Raw genomic sequence first — 24,348 nt, 5'->3', positions numbered from 1 at the left:
ATTTAAGTATGTTAAAAATCATTTCTAGTCTTTTTTTTTTTTTTTAGAAATAAAAATTATATTTTAGTTTATTATTATTGTTATTATTATTTTTGGAAAATATTTAACTAAATAATACTGATTCAACTCAAACTAATATCACAACAATGAAGCCCTTCTAAGGGTCATCCCAAACGAGCTTATGGCCTAACACAAACCAAATTAAACAACTCTTAATTAATTAATTATATTTATAAATCTATGTTTTTCTTAAATTTAATTAACTGATATCCCAATAAGAAAAATGCAGTCTTTGTGTGTGAAAGACAGCATTTAACACGAAGAAATCAAGAAATAAAAGTTATGTCCAAAGAAAATGGAGCTAGAGATTGCCAAGCGCCTCAAATCCTCTGATCAAAAATCAAATTTCTGGAAGCAAAATTCATAAAAATATTCTGGAATCAGACCCCAGCCGCCATTTTCTTTCCCAACGAGTTCATCCTGTCGTTCTCTCTTTTTCTTCATTTCATTATTCAATTCTGAAAAGGGGGAGAGAGAGAGAGAGAGAGAGAGAGATTATACAGAAAGAGCTCAGCGAACTGTGTATGGTGTTATGTTGCTTCGAGTGGCACTAGGACGCCATCGCCGTCGCCATGAATTGCTCACTTCCGGCCTCCGTGACCCATTCCTATTTCCTTCGGCATCTCTTTCCTTCCTGTAACAGTGCCAGATTTCCCGGATTCCAATTGCAGACATGGTGGCCGATCAGGAGGCGGCTTAAGTTCGCTTGCACGGCGGAGCTCTCGAAGTCTGTATCTCTCAATTTTGGCTCGGAACTTCAGGTCTCTTACTTTAATCCTCTATATTTTCCATCCAATTTATCGCTATTTCGTTGTGTTTCTGGCCGGAGAGCTGGAAGTGATTGTGCTTGGTCTTGTCCGGGGAAATTAATTGCTTTGTTACTGTATAAATGTGAGCATGATGGAACCCTTGTTTTTGATTTAATGTTATAATCGTTGTTCTTCTCAGTTCTTTAGGTTTTAGAGGCCCTCTGCTGATTGTTATTACATTCAAGTTGCTTAGAATCATGGGGTTATCAGAAATGGCGTATTTATCAAAAATAAACTCTGGATTTTGCTGTTTGATTATAAATCAACTACAATTATCTTCTTCCTGATTTTTATTTCGTGTTTTAACTTTGCCCTTCTGATTTTTTATTGTAAACCATTCCCATTTTGTAATCTATTATAGTCACCATGGATGGGGCCTGTTCCTGGCGATATTGCAGAAGTTGAGGCATATTGTAGAATCTTTAGAACTGCTGAACGGCTCCACTCTTGTCTGATGGATACTCTTTGTAATCCTTTGACTGGTGAATGTAGCGTTTCATATGATGTTACACCAGGGGAAAATCCAATAATTGAGGATAAAATAGTCTCTGTTCTTGGATGTTTAGTATCACTTCTTAACAAAGGAAAGGAGGATGTACTTTCTGGAAGATCATCCGCCATGAATTCTTTCCACGTTACAAATTTAGATTCAATGGAGGATAATCTTCCTCCACTGGCTTCTTTTCGGAGTGAGATGAAAAGGTGTTGCGAAAGCTTGCACGTTGCTCTTGAAAACTTCTTGACTCCGGGCGATGACCGTAGTTTGGATTTATGGAGGAAACTTCAGAGGCTGAAGAATGTTTGTTATGATTCTGGTTTTAATAGAGGGGAGGATTGGCCCTGCCATACATTGTTTGCTAATTGGAATCCTGTTTATCTACATAATTTCAAGGAAGAAACATCAGCAAAAGATTCTGATGTAGCCTTCTGGAGTGGTGGTCAGGTAACAGAAGAAGGTCTGAAGTGGTTAATCGACAAAGGATTTAAAACGATTGTTGATCTTCGAGCAGAGACGGTGAAGGATGAATTCTACAGTGCATCCATACATGGTGCTATTGGTTCTGCAAAAGTTAAGGTGATCAAAATTCCTGTTGAAGTTGGTAATGCACCAACGGTGGATCAGGTCGAGAAGTTTGCATCGTTGGTTTCGGATGGCAGCAATGGGTTGATCTATCTTCATAGTAAGGAGGGTGTGTGGAGGACATCAGCCATGATATCTAGATGGAGGCAATATGCTACTCGCAGTGGAGCACAGATCGTCTCTAATCATACTATCGTTCCGGGCGATATTCTCCTTAGAGACGCCTCTTCCAAATTAGCACATAATCAAAATGGAGCAAAAGAGTCGCTGGAAACTTCTACCGTTGGAAAAACATTTCCACATGAAGAAGACGGCCAATCTTTGCTGCTAGAAAGTGCCCATCATAGTTCAATCAATGGAAAAAATTATGCAGAAACTGATAAAGTTAGTCTGAATATGAACGGAACGTACAACGGGTCTATTCCTACACAAGATCTGTCATCTTTAAGAGCAGTTGATAATGGGGAAGAGCATCACCCTCTGAAAGCTCAGATTCCTCCACGCAATAGTTTTTCAAGAAAAGAAATGTCCAACTTTTTTAGGACCAAAAAGATTACCCAAAACTACTTACACCATCAATTGAAAACAAAAGAAAAGTCTTCTACCGAGTTACCTGCAAGCAGTGTTCAAAGATTTAGTGTTGGTGATAGTGATCTTAAATCTGGCATTGTTGAAGCAGGAAATTCTAACAACAGCCCACGTGTGAACGATACGTCCTCGAAGATCCAATTTTCATCTACTACAAAGATGAAGTATGTCAATGTTGATAGTCCTGTACCAGCCAATCCTATTCTTAATAGACTTGTAGCTTCTACTTCTGTTGGAGATAAATTTCCCTCTAAATCGGAAACAAATGGCTTAAAGAGCAATGGTCAAGCAACTTCGGTTTCTAGCGATGTCGATGTGGAATATGTGGAGGGAAATATGTGTGCTTCTGCCACTGGTGTTGTAAGGGTGCAATCAAGAAGGAAGGCCGAGATGTTTTTAGTTCGAACGGATGGTTTTTCATGTGCTCGAGAAAAAGTGACTGAATCCTCTTTGGCCTTTACTCATCCTAGTACACAACAACAGATGCTTATGTGGAAATCCACTCCTAAGACTGTATTACTTCTCAAAAAGTTGGGTCAAGAGCTCATGGAAGAAGCTAAAGAGGTACCATAAAAACTGAACTTGAAATCTTGAAACCTACCTGTTCGGTTTCAAACGATGTATAATTTTACATGGAAAATTCTATCCCTAATTGTAGGTTGCCTCGTTCTTGTATCATCAAGAGAAGATGAATGTACTTGTCGAACCTGACGTTCATGACGTATTCGCAAGAATTCCCGGGTTTGGATTTGTCCAAACTTTTTATAGCCAAGACACCAGGTAAGACTGCATTGATGAACTTGTTGACATTTCCTTTTTCAGGGATTTGCTTATCCTGTTGTATGCTTAGTGTAGTGACCTGCATGAGAAAGTTGATTTTGTGGCATGCTTGGGTGGTGATGGGGTTATTCTCCATGCTTCAAATTTATTTAGAGGTGCTGTTCCCCCAGTTGTTTCGTTTAATCTCGGGTCTCTTGGATTTTTGACTTCCCACACTGTAAGCTCTTTGACTCGAGCTTTTCGGTTTCTTTTGATTGACTACTGCACGGATGAATATTTGTTTGATAATAATACTTTTTTGATATAGTTTGATAGTTGTAGGCAGGACTTAAGACATGTCATTCATGGAAATGATTCACTAGATGGTGTCTATATAACTCTAAGAATGCGTCTTCAGTGCGAAATTTTCCGAAATGGCAAAGCTATTCCTGGGAAATTATTTAATATTCTTAATGAGGCTGTTGTTGATCGAGGTTCGAATCCGTACCTTTCCAAAATCGAATGTTACGAACATGATCGACTCATTACAAAGGTGGGTTTCCTTTTTGAAAATTAGTCCAGTTGATATGATGCAGATCATCATATCTTATCTTCAAGAGTGATATTATCTGAACCATTGGCTGCAGCTACTAAGTACAAGATAGTCACTTCTTTAGTGGAAATGCTTTTCAGGTCCAGGCCGATGGAGTCATTGTGGCTACACCTACTGGAAGCACTGCTTACTCTACCGCAGCAGGGGGTTCTATGGTAAGCTAATGTTTTTTTTTTTTTTTTTTTTACAAGAAATAATTTCATTGTTTGGTCAATAACATTGTCGATGTGAGATCCCACATCAGTTGGAGAGGGGAACGAAACATTCCTTATAAGGGTTTGGAAACCTCTCCCTTGTAGACGCGTTTTAAAACCGTGAGGTTGACCGCGATACGTAACGGGTCAAAGCGGACAATATCTACGAGCGGTGGGCTTGAGCTGTTACAATTGATATCAGAGTCAGACACCGGGCGATGTGTTAGCGAGGACGTTGGGTCCCAAGGGGGTGGATTGTGAGATCCCACATTGGTTGGAGAGGGAAACAAAACATTCCTTATAAGGGTGTGGAAACATCTCCCTAATAGACGCGTTTTAAAACCGTGAGACTGACGGTGATACGTAACGGGTCAAAGCGGACAATATCTGTTAGCGGTGGGCTTGGGTTGTTATAAATGGTATCAGTGAGGACACCGAGTGGTGTACCAGCGAGGATGCTGGGCCCTCAAAGAGGTGGATTATGAGATCTCACATCGGTTGGAGAGAGAAACGAAACATTCCTTACAAGGGTGTGGAAACCTCTCCCTAACAAACACGTTTTAAAACCGTGAAGTTGACTGCGATACGTAACGGGCCAAAGTGGACAATATCTGCTAGTAGTGGACTTGGGCGGTTACCGTCGAAGAGCTTTGTATAAGTCTGTATCTTTGGTGTGAATACTCTTGGACTTCTCAATTATACTGATTTCTTTTCACATGCCACATTGTTGAAGTGGTTTCTGGCCATATGTATGCATAATGGAAAATGTTGTTCTTGAATGTGATTATGGAGAGCCAGCCGTTAGGATGAAGTTCTTTATGCGTCTTTGAGACAATGTTCTTCTATCTTGCAGGTGCATCCGAACGTTCCTTGCATGCTTTTTACTCCAATCTGTCCCCATTCTCTCTCATTTAGACCAGTTATACTTCCCGATTCTGCACGACTCGAGTTAAAGGTGATTTCATTTAGAACTAACGCTTTCGAGTATCGACATAGACTCGTATAAACTCATACATGAACTGTACGTGTTTGACTCTACTTATACGATACAGGGATCAAATGCATACTTGTTTAGTCTCGTATAGCTTAGCGTTCTAATCGAGTATGACTCTACTTATATTGACAGATCCCGGAGGACGCACGGAGTAACGCTTGGGTTTCCTTCGATGGAAAGAGAAGGCAGCAGCTCTCAAGAGGCGATTCGGTTCGGATATCCATGAGCAAGCATCCACTCCCAACTGTAAACAAGTGTGATCAAACTGGTGATTGGTTTCGCAGCTTGATTCGCTGTCTGAACTGGAATGAAAGGCTTGACCAGAAGGCCCTTCGAAGCCATACCATTAACTTCATTTCAAATCAATAAACGAGGTCTCTGTAAATCACTGTACATACACACAAAATTTGGCTTTTACAGTATATGAGTTCCTCAAAAGTGAAAGAGAAGATGGTAGGTAATACTTGTACTTCAATGGATACTATAAAAATGATTAATTTATAGAGTACTTGCACCGCGTGTTCTTGTTCGACACTCTTCGATTCAAACTTTATATAAATTTCAGAATATTCATGTCGTCTAGTGGAACAGCTCAACCCCACCACTAGTAGATATTGTCTTCTTTAGGCTTTTCTTTATAGGTTTTCTCTTAATGTTTTTAAAATGCGTCTGCTACAGGGAGGTTTCCATACCCTTATCAAGAATGTTTCGGGATCGCACATCTAATATGTTGATGAGGGCATGAGAATTTCGAGAAATGAGGCGAAAACTTTGTACTTATTGTTTGTATCGTCAACTTAGTTCATCATTAGTTCGAGCATTTTTTAGTACAACAAGTGGGGTGCGATGATTTAAATTTATGATCTCGAGTTTTGTCCTTGTCTTTCTCTGTAGCTCAAATGAATATTAACCGAAATAGTAATAGAAACACGTGCACAAACGATTGTTAGGTATTGTTCGTAAGTGAAATTCAACTTTGAACCTCAATTATGTTTATTTTCCTTTAAAATCATAATGTTGAACGACTTATGGTTAATGTTGAATATTTGTTCTCTATTTATAAATAATAATAATAATAATAATAATAATAATAATATTTCTTTGATACGACACCGTTTGGTTGCCAAAAACTTCTAAGCAGCCGAACAGGTTAATAAGGAGACTAGCTTCGACATAGACCGTCGACGCGTCATCAGAGAAGAAACGAAAGCCTTTGCAATAGAGCTGCTGCCCGAGGTATTTGCTTACCGCTCCTTCGATCTCTTTTGTAAGTGGGCAAATCCTGGGGAAAAGATTCAACTGGATCTAAAATTTTACCATTTTTCCGATTCGATTGAGTGGAATTTGTACTGAATTGCATCTTCCGTTGGTTTTTGTTTCGGATTATGTTTCTTTAATCTGACTTGGATTGCCTCTGATCTTTCGATTAGGTTATCCAAAACTAATCTATTGATTGTAGTGACGCTGAGATTTTTGTACCTTCTGTTGTTTCGGATCCGCATTTTTCTTTTCTTTTGCAATTGTTTTATTGCTGCTCATTTTGATCGCACATCTTGTTGTTTAGCTGATTTCTGATTTCTGTTGCTGCCGTTCCTCGTGGTTTGATGCTTGACTACTGGTTATGACGTTTTTGTGTTTGTCATTACTGAAGGTCATGGCGGGGTCTGGGAGTTCCATGCTTACCTCATTTCTTCTGTTCACTGTCATTCTTTCGCTTCAAGAGATGTATAGAGGAAAGTTAGCTTCATCGGAGTTGTTTACCATACTTGGAGGATTCGTCAGTTCTCTTCTATTTCTAGTGCTTCTAACTGTGAGTGCATACGCTTTTATCCTTTACCAGCTAGACTAACGTGTGGATTCATTTTATCTTCATGTGTATTTCTGGATCCGGTGGCTTTTCCTGGATGGGGAGTTTACAGATATTTTATGGAATAGTTCGTGTTTTATCAGTATTTAATTCCGTCCTTTAGGCAGTTGAATCCACCTTCATAACATCTTTTGTCAACTACATGGACACTGAATAAGTGATATTGTTTAAATCAAAATGTGCAGTATTTCGTTGACTTCGATTTTGCATCGGTTACGAATTATAAGTTACAAAGATTTCTGCAATACTATGTTGTTTTCAATTCTAATCTCCTTGTTTTGTAAGAGATGATATTTCAAATTATAAATGATTATGACATTTTGGACCTGGCTTTGCTTGCTGTCAAACGTAATGGAATCAGTTGTATTTCATGGTTTTAAGATAAGTTATGCATAGCATAACTCATGCAAACTGTTGCATGCTTGCAGAATTTTGTACTTGTGACCGTGTTTTTTTGCTTCAATTACAGCTTGCAGTTCATGAGCTTAATTTGTATTTAGTGCTTTTCAGCTTAAATTGCTGATTCAGCATAATAATTTTCATTTTCTTGATTTATTTATTGCAGTTTATAGGAAACTTCCAGGAATCATGTGGCATGCGAACTGGATGGGGAGCTGGTAAGTTTAGTTGCTTGTTCTTGTCTGCACAATATTTTTCCTTTTCTGCTTAATTAGTTTGTCTAATACTAGCTCACGGTGTCTGAGTAGCACCAACTTAGCGGTTGCGAATTTTGAATTATTGGGACATTACAAACCAATTGATCCTCTTGAATAACTAATAAGGCGTAAAAGAAAGGAGTCTGGGTATTCGTTCTGACATCCAAGAGCAAGATCCAGATTGACTTATTCGCTTGGCCAATCGTCTGAATGTCCATTAGTGGCTGTGGTGATAGGGGGGAAAGTCGTAGTCACAATCTGGAGAGGAAACCCATTGATGTCTCTCGAGTATAGGTTTCATATGGAAAGCACATATTTTTCAAAAAATAGTCTTAATACTAATGCTGCAGATTGGAAACATTTGATGATTTCTTTTATAATTACCTGCAACAAGCGTATCTGTTCTCTATAAATGTTCGTAATTGTTACGATAAGTAAGCAATCCTTATACTATGGGGCAGGCATACACTCATGGTAGCCACAATCTATTTTCATGATTGAGTTGAAAGAAATTTGTATGGGTCTATATCTGTATTTTTGGCCTTTTCTTCTTCATCTTATGCTGCATTGATTATGCTATTGAATGGATACTTGTCAATCATGTACTCCATTTGATTTGTGCATTATTAATGAAATGAAAATTTCATTGTTTAAAGTAAGTACTTTCCTAGTACTAGATACTCTTTTCCTTTATGTTCTTTCATAACAAACGAATTTTCATTGATGTTTGTTGAAAACCTTTATGCGAGTTAATTCAGAAGACCATATATTATTGTAAACAATAGCATAATAGTGCACTCATCTGCCAGTTTCCTTGGAGATGAAGCAGAATCAACTAACCATTTACTTTTCTGTTGCAGTCATCGTAGCAGAAGCAGTTGCATTGATTGCTGCAAGCACTGTTCATAGAGTTTGCATCACAACATGGTATCCTGACTTAATCCATATTCTTTCCTGTGTTCATAGCTACTTCCCGTGGGAAGAAAGAAATACATTAGGAACCACTATAAAGTACAAATATCTCAGATCATAACGATTCAAAAGTGAAGATTATAAGATAGAAAACTGATCCTATCATAATCTAATATCAAATGTTCAAAATGGTAACTTCATTTCAAATATTTCAGAAGGGAAGGGAACAAATTCTAGACGTATGTTTATAGCCATTATATTAAATAGTAGAACAGCACGTTCCTTGTGATTGATTGCACCAAAACATTGAGTATCTTGAAACTCTAACTTCACATCTTTCTTGTTTTCTTCTGTTGCAGCTTCTTATTCTCCGCTGGACTGCTGTACGAGTTGAACAAGTTTTCGAGCGTGGCACTTTCTAAATCTGAATCTAGAGCCAAAAGGCACTGAGATGGAAACTGAGTTAGTTCTTCAGAGAGGAACAACGTTGTTTTTGAGATTTTCTTTTTACCCTTAGCTCCTGCAGGATCACTGCACCTTATGGTGCTGATTAGTTGTTTTTTTGTTTTCCTTTTAGGAGAGAGCCGGCTGTGGGAACAGTTACTACATTCATAACTATCATAATATTAACAATTACTGCCTTCAAACATTTTCTTCGTTGATTAAGTAAAAAAATGCATGGCATGTCTCCTGATTAGAGGTCCTATCGCCTGCTATTGAAATTACAGATTTGCAATAACAGTTCAAATTATAGGAGTACTGCATGTTATTTCATATCTCAAAATAACTCCACAATGTACATATTAGAATTCTATTCCAAATCTAAACCAAAAAAGAGATAGAATCTAACATATTCCGACATATTCCGAATTCAAGCCATCAAGAGTTCAACACTTCTTAAATCCAGACCTACGTAAAACTTTTCGACAATGTTGTTTACCAAGCTATATCTCGGTGTAAATTGTCTAATATTTTTACTTCCTATAACTATACCTCCCTCATTGCAAATTCGGAAGGTCTTTTGTGAACTCCATGGATTATACATCCCTTTTGTAAATTTTAATCATCAATGAAATTGCCTCTTATAAAAAAAATCCTAACTCTACGAACTTAATTAACTCCCAAGACTAAACAACCATAGACTCAAGAACTGCACTTAGTGCTATCTGATGAAAAGAAAATCTGAGCAAAGAGGTTGAGAAACATTTCCCCTGTTACTCCAATGGAAATGGTTGTACATAAAATTCAGCAGTAGCAAATGGCAGCTCAAATCATTTTGACCATCTTTCTTTCTCTGCTTTTGCATTTCAGCTCTGCAACAGAAGAAAGGAAGAAACAGAAAGTAGATGACATTTGGCCTGCAATAAGATGATGATATATGGGGAACTATGAATCTTTGCATTTTAAAGAAATAACATATGGTACCTACAAAGGCAGAAACAAAGCAGACCTCTTTTAATAGTCCATCCAGCAAAGATGGGAATTTTGAACAGCAGCGCATCATTCAGCCAAGTTCCTCAATCACACATTGGCTCCTTGACAAGTAAATTCATTTTTTCCTGCAGAAATTTTAGAACATCTTCTCTGCCTTCCTTGATCAATAAGTGTCTCAACCTTCCAAATGTGACACCAGAAGGCCGTATTCCCTTCTCTATCATCTCTTCCAACAATATACAAGCTTTTGTAGCATTGCCTATCTGACACAGTCCATTAATAAGAACAGAAAACGTGTGCATGCTCGGAACAAACTGCTTCTTCTTCATATAATTCCAGACTTTAAGAGCCATATCAACCTCCTTCCTCCCACAGAACATTTTTATGATCATGGTATACGAATCTACGTCTGGTTCGCACACTTTGACCATCCTACGAAACATCCTAAACGCCTCATCTGTCTCACCACTGCCTATTAAGCTGTTTATAATGATGTTGCAAGTCCTTGAATTGGGGCTAACACCCTTTAATTCCATGTCCTTTAACACCCTATACACATTCTTAATCCTGTTTGCTTTACAGAAAGCAGAGATTAAAGCATTATATGCTGCTACATCAGCCCTTACTCCATTTCTTTCCATCTCCAAGAACGTAGAGACTGCCTCCTCGATCCGATTTTCTACACCATACGTATGTACCAAAACACTATAGACAAACGATGTCGGTCCACAATTATTAGAATCCATTTCTTTTACAATGCCAACTGCTTCGTCGACTCGTCCTGCTTTGCAAAGAACATCAACCATAATGCTATATGTCACTATATCAGGAACGCAGCCGCTATCAATCATTTCTCTAAAAATCTCCCTTGCCTTTGGAAGATTTGGAGCCCTACCCCATCCTTCAATGAGTATGCTGTAAGTTTTCGAGTCGGGAACAAATTGATCCTTCATACTGTCAAAAATTTCCTGAGCCTTCCTCACATTCTTGGACTTGCACAGAGCACTCAGCAATCCATTAAATGCAGCTACATTTGGTTTCATGTTGTATTTTTCCATGATATTAAATGTATAAACTGTTTCCTCTACTTTCTGAGCTCTAGCATACTTTCTCATGATAATACAGAACGTTTCAACATTTAGAATCTCCTTATTCCTCATAACATTCACCAAATCCCACACCATCTGGTACTGCCTTATCTTAGCTAAAGACTCAATCATAGAGTGGTAAGCCCTCACACTATGGACATAGCTTCGTTGTTTAGAAGCCCATTCAAAGAACCTATAAGCTAACATGCCAGCATTCTCAAATCTTTTTAGGACAGCCTCAGCTATCTCAGGTGAAATCCTAATCCCACTTTGATCAAGGGAAGTTTCAAGCGCCAATGTTTGGCATGTCATCATGATTTTACATATACCCTTGATTGAATCCGAGACCGTATCAATTTGTTCACCAGAACTGTATAGCCTAGCCAACAATCTACATAATGGAAGCTTATTTCTCTCATAGCTGCAAATTCTCATCATGGTACACAGAATTGAACTTTGCCTCAAACAATGTCAATAACATGAAAACAAGTAACTACGCATGCGATTATGGAAAAAATCACCACTTAAGTAGCTGCAGAGCTTCTTAATTAAGCATATTCCCAAACCAAACTATAGCTAGCTTGAATTTTCGAAGGACGCTAAAGAGAAAATGAAACAGAACTTGAGAAACTTATAAATCTATAAACAATCCAACGAGTAACAGTAGAACTAAGTAACTAAAACACAAAACAGGCTAGCGTGTCGCACCGTTGTTATCTTCTTCCTCGCTTCAATGGAAGAATGAAACGACGGCGGCGCGATCGAACAAATTCCTATCGCCTAGTGGCCGGTGGTTCGAATTTGAGCATGCTGCGTTCCAATCCAATTTGGTGTAGAATACGCGCCGGATTTCGCTCCTCCGACGACACGGTTGCACGAGACCGACGAATTTTAGGGGTTGTAGGCTAAACTACAAAAGGATAAAACTTAAAATAAAAAAATTATTATTATTATTATTTTTTTGAATTTTTTTAGACGTTTATGCTATTTTTAAAACTTCAAAATTATTTTTGAAATAAATAAATTACTAATAATTTAAAGGTACAATAATTTCGAGAATTTTTTTATTAGTTTTAATATTTTCGAAGTTCAAAGGTAATATTAATTTTTTTAAACAAAATAAAATGTTTAATAGTATTTTTAGAAAAAAAAAAAAACAAAAAAAAAGTATATATATAAATTTAAATTCTCTCCCACACCGACACGGACTCGGAAAACGGGAAATAGAATAGAAACAAATCATAATTTGATGTTGCTGAATGCGTGGTGGCTTCCACTCATACATTCGTACGGAGGGAGAGGGAGAAGCGGAGGGGCCACGAAGTTGTGATATCTTTGATTAATTTTACCTTCTCCTTCCTTTGGACGATTTGTTTTTGAAGCTTGTTTGATGTTTATGCTTCAATTATCTGCGGCATTGATTCTGTGTTCTTTCTCACTTTAGAATTCGTATTTGAACAACAGTTTAATTGCTCGCTTTTGCTTTGAAGATTATTGGGTTTACTTTTGATTCCATTGTTGAAAATTTGTGATTACGCCTGCAATGGACGAGTTTGGGGTATTGACAGAACGATTTGGATTGAAGCCGCAAGGAAAATCGGCTCCAATGGCCGCATCTAAGGCACCATCTCCTTCAAACACCTTCCAGTCCCGGAATTCCGTGTACAATTCGGGTTTGAACGGCAAATCCTCGTTCGATTCTGGTTTTGTTGATGTATCTTTTCAGAAAAATACTAAACCCGATACTTACGGAGGGCTTGATGATTACGATGGTCTTTTCGGGAGTCTCAACCAGTCAACGAAACATTCGGGGAATTCTGGAAGTTCTCCGTCTTCTTTTGACTACGATTCCATATTTTTTGGGTCGAAGAATACAGATCCTGCATATGATGATGTTTTTGGTGGGATTCCCGGATTCAAGAGCTCGGTTACAGCGAAGAAGGAGGATCCTGTCCGATCATTCCCCTCGTCTTTGAATCAGACCTCTCAAATTGGTGATTATTTTGGTGATTTTGGCAGCAATGTGGGAAAAACTTCCCCGAAGCTGAACGGATTAAAAAATGCAGCAAATAACGCAGCTCCTTTTGATGAATTGATTTCTGGCTTTGGCAATAACAACTCTCGAACTAACAGGTATAATCAATGTAGATGCTTGAAAAACTGGCCTACATTATGTCGTTGGTACGAGAAAATTATGGTTTAGGTTCTGCTTTTTGTTGGTGAATCTACTGTATCATCATGCCGGTGTGAATTGAACTTAGGAAAAGATTTGACATAGAATTTAGCTTCATTTTTTTGTGTGTATTTCTAGTTTCTTAGATGACAAGAAGCAATTTTAGCTTCACAGTTTCATTCCCTTTACTGTAAGATCAGTTTACTCCTGCAGCATGTCATTTCCTTATTTTGGTTGCCATATATGCAACCTTTCAAATGTAAAAGTTCATTTTTGACTTTCATTAGTTACCTTAAATGTCCTATAAGCCTGCATCTATTCGTTTCTGCTTCCGAGGCAAATTCATACGAGCAATCGCCAATCAACAGCATTGTATTGAATTGTTAATGAAGTACAAACATATAACTGGAATGAAACATATCTGCAATTGAATACCATGGTTGCCTTTCAATTTTTCTTTAATCATATTAGACCATTTACAATATTGTATGCCAAGAGAAACTCTCTTCAATGTGGGAATAAAGTCTTGATTATTGTAGAAATCTATTTTCTGTATACCCTATGTGCCTTCCCAAGCTCTCATTCAGTTTTGTTCGTGCATATTTCCGACTAGATGATTTCCGTGCATGTTGTTTCTATTCATGCATCTCTATTTTTCTCGTAAGTGTGATTACTCGTACAATTGGTGCGTTCTAATCTTACTTGTTTGCACAGGGCAAGCATGCCAGACAATCTGACCCAGCAATCAACTGTCAGTTCAGCCAAAGATCCTTTTATCGAACTAGAATCGACTTCAATACCGTCTTATAATTCGTCTGAAGCTTCAAAATTTGACAGCCCCCCAAGTTCTTCCTCACCATTCAGGATTCCTCGGATACCAAAGCCAGGTCATAAGGAAGATAAAGGTGCTTCAGCTTCCCTAAATTCATATGTATTGATACGCCCAATCTCATCAAAATTTGACAATATGAAGATGCTCTGTGCAGTTAAGAGCTCCTCTTCCTCTCCTATAGATGAATTGGATAACTTTGCTAGGGGGAAGATGCAGAATAACAGTGAAGGGAAAGTCAATGCCTCAACACACATGAGTAGAAATCGTCATGTTGCACATGCTGCAGGAGTAAATCATCAAAAGACTGTTGACGATCTGGACTCCTTTTTCAACGTGGGTCCTCGATCACAAAGTGTTCCAAGGTCACAAACGACGACTCCGGTAACCACTTAACACCACCAATGCTTGTACAAAAGAAAAAAGAATATGAAAATTGATTGCAGTTAAAACAATATATATTTGTTTATTTGTATCCTAAACCACCAGATGGACACGTCTGTTAATGTTGTGGTGTTATTTTTCAGGATCCTCTATTTGACGTTCCTAAATACAACAAACCATCTGAAATTCCCAAAACTGCTTCTTCTGCTGTTAATCTTGTGGACGATCTTTCGTCGGTTTTCGGAGGTGATATACATACCATGCAATTGACTACAATTTTCTCGATTGTTTTTTCCTTCAATCTTTAAAAATTTGTTTTTCCCCAATCCCTTTTTTCTCTCATGGTAGATGCTTCTTCATTTGGACATTTTGAAGAAGTTGCTGGGGAGAGTGAAGAAAGAAGAAGAGCTAGAATGGGGCGTTTCCAGAGAACCCAAGAGCGTGCAGTTTGTGTTTCTCGTTCTCTCTTTTTTCTTCTTTGTTACAATTTGTACCTATTAGAGTTTAGATCTCTCTTCTTAGATGGATGTTCGTATTCATTGAATTAAAAGCAGTTCAAATCGATTCCTAGTGGGATTTGAGGCATAGGCATAGACTTCCTAGTAATTTTGGCAAACTGATTGTAGATTTTGCATTTCTTTTTTTGTTCATCTTTACCAGGAACATTTACACCATCTTAATGTTTTATTTTCAGGCAAGAGCAGTGGCTGATTTGAATCAGCGTGATTTTCAAACACAGCATGAGCAAGAAGAGAAGCATGTTAGTATTCAATTGCTCAATTGTATTTTGACTTACAGTTATAATTCTCATTTTGGTTAAATCCCAAGGCTTGGTTGGTTTATTTCCAGTTTTGTTTGATTTGACCAGAGGTTTGCTGAGACTTTAGATGTTGATATCAAGCGCTGGGCTGCAGGGAAGGAAGGCAACATTCGTGCACTGTTATCGTCATTGCAATATGTGTGTTTCTTAGTTTTAGTTTTTTCTCTCTCATTCTAATGTTCCTTACCTAGTGTCCGTTATTTTCTATTATTCTCCATGCCTAGTGTCCGTTATTTTCTATTATTCTCCATGTGAGCATTTCGATTAGCTTTTCTCTCTCTATTTATTATTATTTATTTATTATTATTATTATTATTATTATTATTATTATTATTATTATTATTTTTGAGTAATGGAGTCACACACCAAAAAATAAGCTCAACCTAAAGGCCTTAGGGATAGGATCCATAGGCATAGAAAGGAGAAATCGAAGAAAAGGGAAATAGGGAATACTATGTAAGGATTTGTGTAAAGCACTCGGTTGGTGGTTGTTTACTGAATGTGTTCACTAAATTTAACAAAAGTGGTGAACTTATATGAGGAACATCTAGAAATCCTTGCTCCTGAAGAAGCCAAAGAGACCTCTACAAGCCTTTGAGCAATGGATTATACTCTTTTCGTTTTAACCATCAGCCCGAAATAAACTAAAAAATCTCATCTTCAACCTTCTTGGGGGAACAGGACGGGCGCCAAGAAGATTCAAAGTGATTGGTCATTCCTTTAATTTTCTTTCCATTAAACATCTTCTCAGCTGAAGATCCCAAGTATTATTGTAAACGACCAGCAAGTATTTATAGTGGCAAACTTGAAATTTGAGACCCTATTTATGTGGAAGGAAAGAAGCTGAATAGAGGAAGAGGAGAAGTCCTAGAAGAGTTAAAGATCTTCTTATTCTAAAAGAGTTGTTGACCTTAAACTGCTTCTGCATGTTCCCTTCATGGAGAGAAAAACTTCTCATCTTTGGAATTGTTTATGATGTATTTCCTGTAGGGATCTGTGATGGTAAAGACTCAGGATTTAGAAAAGCCTAGGCTGGAATTGAGGATAATGAAAAACCATAGTACCTTTGTAGGCTAGTATTGAGGATGATCGAAAATCGAAGTACCTAAAATGTATAAATTTTTCTTTTGACTTCGTTGGTAGATAAGTTAATATTGGCAACATGATTCAATAAAGCTACCTTGCAGTAGGCTGGTTTGAGGAGAGACAAACAAGCTTAAATCCATTGATTCTCTTTTGGTAATATTGTAAATAGTAGCATTCGTAAAATGTGTTTACTTCCCTGACCTTTTGCATGACATGTGGTAATGCTTATGAGGATGTATACATAAACATACATAACTTCTTGTAGACGCTTGAATAGTTACATTCTTAGAGAAGCATGGGCTAGTGGCTGCACCCCATGATCATAACGTAGAATATTTTCATAAAAGCCATCAACTTTAAATTACGTTCACACGTTCAACCAGTCCAGATTCTCTAGCTGTAATTGGCAACGATATAGATTCGTTTACTAGCATGCTGATTAATCTCCACTCTACTGGTGATTAGGTTCTCTGGTCGGGATGCGGTTGGGAGCCAGTTTCATTGACGGATATGATTACTTCTACCTCAGTTAAAAAAGTATATAGGAAGGCAGTCTTGTGCATTCATCCGGATAAGGTACAACAGAAGGGTGCCAGTATTGAGCAGAAATATACAGCAGAGAAGGTTTTTGATATCCTTAAGGTGACTTGCCAATATTTCATTTTCTTCTTTTAGCATCCATAGCTTCATGCTTGCATCTCGACTTGGTTTCTGTTTTTCGAACGATAAGGTGTTTGATCTTTTGAGTTTGGCTACATGTTTAGAGAATGGGTTGTTTGCTTTTATTTAAAATTTTCGTTGAGCTTAAGTCGTCTCCAATGTGGATACGGATTGTTATAGAATTATAAAGTACCTAATGATTTCCTACTTGGAATGTTTCTATGACAAACTATTGTAATCCTAGGAGAAATAAACAAACAAAGGATTGATTAATGACTGTCTTCCTCTGGAACGGCCTAAGATTACCGCTAGCAGATATTGTTCCCTTTGGATTTTTTTCCGGGCTTCCCCTCAAGGTTTTTAAAATGCGTCTGCTAGGGAGAGGTTTCCACACCCTTATACAGAATGTTTCGTTCTCCTCCCCAACTGACATGGGATCTCACAATCCACCCCCTCTCGAGCCCAGCGTCCTTGCTGGCACACCGCCTCGTGTCCACTCCCTTTGGGGCACAACTTCCTCGCTGGCACATCGCCCAGTGTCTGGCTCTGATACCATTTGTAACAGCCCAAGATTACCGCTAGCAGATATTGTCGTCTTTGGGCTTTTCCTTTTGAACTTCCCTTCAAAGTTTTTAAAACGCGTCTGCTAGGGAGAGGTTTCCACACACTCTTATAAAGAATGTTTTGTTCTCCTCCCCAACCGGTGTAGGATCTCACATTCTCATCTATCTTGTCCAAACAATTGGTTGGTTCAATACACGACTTCTTTTAGATTCAAAGTCTAATTCAGTTTACTTGTTTTGACTGTCTTATTACCATCATTTCTGTCTTACATTGAAACAGGAAGCGTGGAATAAATTCAGCAAAGAGGAACTTTAGACACAACCTCGGATGATTGTTTCTTTTCAACCACCATGTCACCTGCAAAGTATGAGTACCTAATCAGGAGACGACCAATCTACCATGACAAGAGCCGTCTGCTTCCTGCAGGTCAGTCTTGAGGCCATTTGGCTGTTAATATTGTGTTCAACATGTTCTCAGAGAAAGATCTAAAAGGTCGTGACTACTTGAAAATTTTATTCCATGGGCTAAATCATAGTTTCATACTTCGAAATAATGCTGATAATTCTTTAAATTTGCGCCAGATTCATTGCTATTGTAGAGTATTTCTTCCATTTTCCTCTTTCTTTCTTCTGTATACTGTATTCGGTGAAGTGTACATTCAAACCATTTGTATGATCTGTTGTAAGAGTATCCTTGAATTGTGTAACCTTGGGAAACTTTTTAAATTAACCTTTGTATTCTTTTTCCCCTCTGAGTGATTCTTTTCATAGTTTTAGATACGGATTTAGCGAGTTTTGTTTTATATTTCAAACACAAATTTCTTCCTTGAATTAGATATAGAAATGTCTATTTATTCTAGAGCTTGGGATCTCGTGGAGACCCGCCTCAAATGGGGTGGAAAATTTCCATTCAAATGGGGAATGGTTGAATGGGAGAGGGAGTAAGAAGAGATTCCTCCTTGTTGGATAAACAAGGTTGGGTAGATAAATAGGGTTGAGGATAGGATTGTATTCGTCATCCCAGCCTTGCTCGATCACAGTTGTGAATCTCGGGGTTTAATACAATTAATTTTGGGGTTTCTTATGAATATATTTACTTGCCTATTACACTACCTAAGGTTTTGTATAATAGAGAAGGCTTCTCCATCCCTGTCCCGTAGACATCTCTAGTTGATAAACTTTCGTAATAACACCCCGGTTGAAGACAAGAAGAAAACATTCATGTTCATAAAAGGCAGTTTCTCGACATGGAGCTTTTGCCTTTCCCGTTAATCATTAATCCAATCGAAACAATAAGATAATGGACTCGATCAAAGTAAAAAAAATAAATAAACAAACATATCATGGCCTTTACCTCGTCCTAGTAGATTTCTCCAAATGTCCATTACAAACAAATGCAAAATCCCATCAAAAGGGAAGGTAAGAGAACGACAGCAATTACTTTTCCAATGAAAATATGAACTTCCCAGAAACATCACTCCACCATCACGAAACCAACCCACCTGCGACGAAGCCGCCGCTAGTGGGCGGCTCTCGACTTGAGACCTTCCGGCGTTCTCAGCCATAAATATTATTGGGTCGGTTTGATTTTTAGGGCTACCTTTTGCGATACGTATTAAAAAGTTTACTTTCGATGTCGATATAAAGTATTCTTGTCATTTTTCTCTCAATAATATTGTACGAGCATCTTTCTTTCGTGTTCAAAAAAGTACTTTTTGTAGTTTTTCTGACAGAAATATTGTGATAGTTCTTCCATTTCTCAACACTACAACAGATAATATTGTGACACTCTAATCTAGCTTCTCGGCGCTATCCTCTCAATCCTTTTGATGTTAGAGCTCGTGTTGGCTCCATAATCCCAACAAGATTATTAAGACTGTGAATTGAATCATTCAAATTGCTTAGCTAAGGTAGAGAAAAAGCAAATCTTTTTATCACAGAACGAATCATCAAACTTTGAGACAGTAATCAATGCTAAACTATACTCAAATTGACAAATACAACCGTTTGCTTCAAGATGAAATTTGTATGCACGGAAAGTCAGTAGTTACCAATAGTAAAGAGAATTACGAAAATATTGAAAAATATGTTCGATAATTAACATAAACTTCAATAATAACGTTTTTTTTTTCAATTTTCGTTGAGTCGTGTTTACTTTCTCTCAAAGCTAACACGAGTTCACATCCCCACAAATTTTACCTGATTTTATACTATAAAATTAAATTTATAAAAATATAAGTTGAATAAACCTTTACCACTTTTTGACCTATTGGGATTTGATGGAAATTTGTTTGAAAAATGGTCCCAAAGACCTTTTTGAGTAACACCATGTTTTTTTTTGAATTTATTAAAATATTTTATATTTTTATTATAGGTAATAAAAATTATTCACTAAATATTTTTAAAAGAAATACATATAACTTATGGAGAAAACTCGATATCTGTAAATTTCTATGGAGAATTTCCACTCTACTGTCGTAAAAATATAGATATTTTAGAAAAATAAACATTAAAATAAGTGGCAGAGACGAAACTAAAAATACTTTCAAATCTCTTTCGATCTCCCTTGTGTAGATATAAATTTTTATTGAGGCTAAGGGTTAAATTGAGAATTAAAAACTAGTGGTAAAGGGCTTGTAGCTCTTTAGATCAATAAGAACTCCGGCAACCGAACCAATGGCGGCGGCTATCGAGATTATAAGACAGACGACGCTCAAGATTTGGAAGCGCACCCATGTAGAACTCCATTTAGGTATCTTCTTTTGAATGATGTACATCTCAACAGGGTAATAGACAGCAAGAGGCCAAAATCCTATAGCTCCAAGGAGTCCAACGACGTCGTTGAAGAACGGTAGAAGCATGGAGATCAAGGTCGTTACAATCACAAAAACCGCCCTCCAAACCAACCGGAAAAGGTTGAATTTGTACGGCCGGCAGCCGGGGATCGGAATTTCAATCTCTTTGGTGATGAATTTGTTCGCCGGAAACTTCTCCGACGCGTACTTTTCAACAAAGGCAAAAATGGGTTGGCAGTACACTTGGTAAGCTCCGACAAGATGGATAACAATGGCGGCATTGGCAATGTCGATAACCCAATAAGGAGTATAGAATCCGGTCAGTAGATTCGGCGGCGACATGTCGCCGAAGGCGGCGTAGCCGGCGCAGCCACACAACATATAGAACAGTGTTGTCACCGTCACGCTCACTAGTGTTGCCTTCTTCATTGTCTTCCCCTCCGACGGCGGCGATTTTATTGTGTCCTGTTTCATAGCTTTGTATCTCCGTCACCGAACTCGAAAGTTTAAACTGATAGATTACGACGACCGACGAGAGAATCGTACCTGAATTTCGATGAGGATCATCGAGTAAGAGTAGGCGAAAGCAATGTCTCCAAGAGCTTGGAAATTCCTCCAAACTTTTTGGGATTGAGTGGCAGTTCCTGAGCTGATTCCAGTCAAATTGCCTTTGATTTTCCCAGTTTCTAGAACAAACAAGAACAGGGTCAGAATCTCCAAGCAAAACATCAAAGAACAGAGGAACAGAGGAACGGAGATGTCGGAAAATTTACCGGCGACTCGGGAAACTCCGAGGCCGAGTCCTATAGCTGAGTAAGTAAAAGACATGACAGCAGCGACAATGGAGAGCCACCATAGCTGATCAAAATCTGGAATTTGTGATAAAATTATCTCAACAATTCCAAAAGCAATCATATACGGATTGCTATTGATTGGGCAAGGATCTTTCCCACCACTTGCATGGAAGCAATTTGACCTTTTAATTGCCCTGCAAATTTCAGATCCCCTGAAGAACATCAGAAATGAACAAGAACAAGAAGAAACAGCTTTTAAAAGTTCCCTCACATCATGCTTATGGCTGAAGCTATTGTAGACCCAATTGCAATTCCGAAAAGATTCAAGTATTGAACAAACCCACATAATTTCACATTAAAACCTCCTGTAAATCAGAAAAAACAGAGCATATAAGGTTACAAACAGAGCATATAAGGTTAAGGGGGAAAATTCTTGAATCATTCTTGACAATTAAGGATTTTACTCACCGAAATTGGCCTGAACGGCATCCATATAAGTGTAGTTTCTCTTGCCGGAAACAGGGTCGCCGGACCGGTAACAGGCGGAGAGAAAAAGGGAAGTGTAATAAGTAACTAATGCGAACAAGAACATAGCCAACGGACCGGCGATCCAGCCGAGCTGCGCCGTCGCCCACGGCAATGAAAGAACGCCGGAGCCAATAATAGCTGTAATAATGTGAGCACTAGCTGTCCAAACATTCCCTGTTTTTTCAAAACAAAAACACCATAAGACCCTGTTTTTTTTTTTAAAGAAACAGAGGACTCTGTTTTAGCTGTCGGAAATGTTATACCAGTTCGCTTTAGCCGGCCGTCGTCATCAAAGCACTTGGAACCGCCTTGTGGAACCGCCGCCGTGGAAACACCAAAAGCTTGATTCTCAGCCATCTTCAAAATCAAACGACAACAGAGGAAAATCAGCTGTTTTTTCTCAGACCCTTTTTGGTTAGCGTTTCAGAGTGTCTGAAAAAACAGAGCTCCGATGTTTTTGTTTTGGGGAAGAAGGAGATGGGTGTTCGTGTTTTATAGAGAAGAAGAGGAACAAGAAAGCACGTGCTGTTTACAGAAAGCTAAGGGAAGGTGAACCGAGTGGGTCTGTTGACGGTCGATTTACCTTTCTCACCACTTTTGACTCCGATGTGAGCTTCCTTTGAAGCTGCAAAATCCTCCACGTTTCGGGGAAAAAACATTAATAAATAAATAAATAAATAAATAAAAAACAATTTTTATAATTCTCGCCACTCGTCTAGCAACTAAACTTGTTCGATCATACACGTCGTCCGTGCGTGCACGTTTGTTCGTTGCTGTAAGATGAAAGTGTCCCACATCGGTTAATTTAGGGAATGATCATGAGTTTATAATCAAAGAATACACTATCCATTGGTGAGACCTTTTGAGGAAGTCCAAAGCAAAGCCATGAGAGTTTATGTTCAAGGTGGACAATATCATACTATTATGCTCAAAGTGGACAATATCATACCATTGTGGAGAGTCTTGTTCGTCGAACATAGTATCAGAGCTAACTTTGTTCGAGGAGAGGTGTTCACAGCCATGAGAGCTTATCCTCAAAGTGGACAATATCATATCATTGTGGAGAGTCGTGTTCGTCTAACAGTACTCTAACCCATTAGTCTCTAAGTTCTGAGTGAGGTAAAATTTAATGAAAATTGACAGAAATTTTGTGCCATATTCAGTTTGATGGCAGCCCCTTCCATGGTAATTTAAGTTGTTTGGATCTTTTTGTTTTAAGTTTTGGATAAAATATAGTGACAATGTTTTGTCTGTTGACTTTTTTGGATCATTTAATGATCATTGGCTTGAATTATTAGGTTTTCATTTAATAAATCATAATGTTGGTTGAATAATACCTATAATCCTCTATTTGACTTCATTTTTAAATATAATTTAAGTGTCATTTAAGAAATATTCGTAAATTGAATTATAAATTTATTTAAATTAAATTAAATTCAAATAAATGAAAATTTTACGGATAGAATTGGTTCATAGACTCCTTAGAACTCATTTAAATTTATTGTTAATTTTAAAATATACCTATTTACTTTTAATATATATATATATATATATAATTTGATAACTATTTATTTTTTTAAGATATATATTGAAATTAAATTACAAAATTTAATTAAAGGGGGTGAAAATAAATAAATATTTATTTTACATATTAAAATTTTACTTTTATTAAAAATAAAAAAAAATTAACCCAACCCCTGGTAATAATTTATTTCTTTAGTTTTAACCAAAGAATATTAAGAATGGTCGGGGAATATGGGATTTATCCAAAATTAGAAGGTATTCTCTTACGTAAAAGAATAGATTCCTTTAAAAAGCTCGTTTTGGACGGCCAACATCAGACATAGAATATGTAACTTCAAACAAAAGATCAGATATTCAAATTCTCTACTCGCCTACTAACATACTTATATATCAATCAACGACCGACCGTTATATAATTTAAATCACTAATTATCTTTTCTCTTTTTTTAAAGAACAAGTCAATAAAGTTAAATCAGGTCGGTTTAAGAAAACGAGTTTAGAAAGTGCTACCGACCTTATGTATACAAAAAGAAATTTAGAAAGTGTCACCGACCATGCTAAAACCCGTTGATCAAGTCAAAAGCTCGCATCTAAGAATCTATCGATTTAGAATCTTAATACAATATAATTTTAAATAAGAATAATGTATCTCAGGAAAATATATTAGTTATGGATATATCTTAAATATTTAATATTTTTTTACTGATTAATAGTATATTTTATTTTATTTACAAGGTGAAAAGTCTATTTAATTTATTTTTTATTTTTAAATTTTAAGCCGTCTCCTTCCATCATTAATTAATTGCATATATATATTATTATTATTATTATTATTATTATTATTATTATTATTATTATTATTATTATTATTATTATGTTATTTTTACTGTATGTGAAAAGTAATTAATAATTATTGCCCATGTAAGTAAATTCCCATAGGTTCATAATGGGAATCATATTCCCACTTTTAAAAAATTCCAAAAGTGGGAAAAACAGTGGATTTAATCCTTAAAAAATAAGGATTTACCAAAAAAATTCTTTCTTTTTTTGGTAATTTTCTTATTTTTAAATGTATTGAGTGGAACAAAATAATTCACTCAAAGATTAAAAAAAAATTATAATATTTATAAATAACTT

At 37.1% G+C, this 24,348-nt stretch overlaps 5 protein-coding genes across 10 annotated transcripts; 3 read left to right on the top strand and 2 right to left on the bottom strand.

The window, feature by feature from the left end:
* Positions 1 to 325: 325 nt before the first annotated feature.
* On the top strand, positions 326 to 5,632 carry LOC111808826 (NAD kinase 2, chloroplastic). Its single transcript, XM_023695025.2, has 8 exons — positions 326 to 821; positions 1,231 to 3,102; positions 3,197 to 3,318; positions 3,394 to 3,535; positions 3,626 to 3,850; positions 3,991 to 4,065; positions 4,958 to 5,059; positions 5,231 to 5,632. Exons 1-8 carry the CDS (start codon positions 633 to 635, stop codon positions 5,465 to 5,467), a joined length of 2,964 nt encoding a protein of 987 aa, XP_023550793.1. The 5' UTR covers positions 326 to 632; the 3' UTR covers positions 5,468 to 5,632.
* A 547-nt stretch (positions 5,633 to 6,179) lies between these two features.
* On the top strand, positions 6,180 to 9,182 carry LOC111809023 (uncharacterized). 3 transcript variants are annotated; one of them, XM_023695334.2, is made up of 5 exons: positions 6,180 to 6,334; positions 6,750 to 6,908; positions 7,531 to 7,582; positions 8,482 to 8,548; positions 8,893 to 9,182. In XM_023695334.2, exons 2-5 carry the CDS (start codon positions 6,753 to 6,755, stop codon positions 8,981 to 8,983), a joined length of 366 nt encoding a protein of 121 aa, XP_023551102.1. In that variant the 5' UTR covers positions 6,180 to 6,334; positions 6,750 to 6,752; the 3' UTR covers positions 8,984 to 9,182. The 3 variants fall into 3 exon arrangements, with proteins under 3 accessions (XP_023551102.1, XP_023551103.1, XP_023551104.1); XM_023695335.2 differs by having other exon boundaries at positions 6,224 to 6,365; XM_023695336.2 differs by lacking the exon at positions 6,180 to 6,334 and adding an exon at positions 6,415 to 6,528.
* Positions 9,183 to 9,269: 87 nt separating this feature from the next.
* APPR6 (Tetratricopeptide repeat (TPR)-like superfamily protein) lies at positions 9,270 to 11,970 on the bottom strand. Of its 4 annotated transcripts, none has more exons than XM_087116785.1 (2): positions 9,959 to 11,970; positions 9,270 to 9,846 (listed from the first exon to the last, which is right to left on the bottom strand). In XM_087116785.1, the coding sequence occupies exon 1, from the start codon at positions 11,491 to 11,493 to the stop codon at positions 10,051 to 10,053; it is 1,443 nt and encodes a 480-aa protein (XP_086972911.1). In that variant the 5' UTR covers positions 11,494 to 11,970; the 3' UTR covers positions 9,270 to 9,846; positions 9,959 to 10,050. The 4 variants fall into 4 exon arrangements, with proteins under 4 accessions (XP_086972911.1, XP_086972913.1, XP_086972912.1 ...); XM_087116787.1 differs by having other exon boundaries at positions 9,963 to 11,970; XM_087116786.1 differs by having other exon boundaries at positions 9,270 to 9,891; positions 9,984 to 11,970.
* Positions 11,971 to 12,261: 291 nt separating this feature from the next.
* On the top strand, positions 12,262 to 18,317 carry LOC111809411 (uncharacterized). Its single transcript, XM_023695861.2, has 9 exons — positions 12,262 to 13,188; positions 13,943 to 14,133; positions 14,215 to 14,441; positions 14,585 to 14,687; positions 14,790 to 14,887; positions 15,136 to 15,201; positions 15,310 to 15,399; positions 16,813 to 16,989; positions 17,851 to 18,317. The coding sequence occupies exons 1-9, from the start codon at positions 12,599 to 12,601 to the stop codon at positions 17,884 to 17,886; spliced, it is 1,578 nt and encodes a 525-aa protein (XP_023551629.1). The 5' UTR covers positions 12,262 to 12,598; the 3' UTR covers positions 17,887 to 18,317.
* A 1,793-nt stretch (positions 18,318 to 20,110) lies between these two features.
* Positions 20,111 to 22,218, bottom strand: LOC111809058 (amino acid permease 3). Its single transcript, XM_023695384.2, has 6 exons — positions 21,951 to 22,218; positions 21,628 to 21,861; positions 21,431 to 21,524; positions 21,139 to 21,353; positions 20,912 to 21,051; positions 20,111 to 20,830 (listed from the first exon to the last, which is right to left on the bottom strand). Exons 1-6 carry the CDS (start codon positions 22,042 to 22,044, stop codon positions 20,183 to 20,185), a joined length of 1,425 nt encoding a protein of 474 aa, XP_023551152.2. The 5' UTR covers positions 22,045 to 22,218; the 3' UTR covers positions 20,111 to 20,182.
* Positions 22,219 to 24,348: the final 2,130 nt, after the last annotated feature.

The sequence above is a fragment of the Cucurbita pepo genome, chromosome 13 (assembly GCF_057944985.1).
Source record: "Cucurbita pepo subsp. pepo isolate OVF chromosome 13, ASM5794498v1, whole genome shotgun sequence".
Taxonomy (NCBI): Eukaryota; Viridiplantae; Streptophyta; class Magnoliopsida; order Cucurbitales; family Cucurbitaceae; genus Cucurbita; species Cucurbita pepo.
This window is presented reverse-complemented; position numbering and strand designations above follow the sequence as displayed.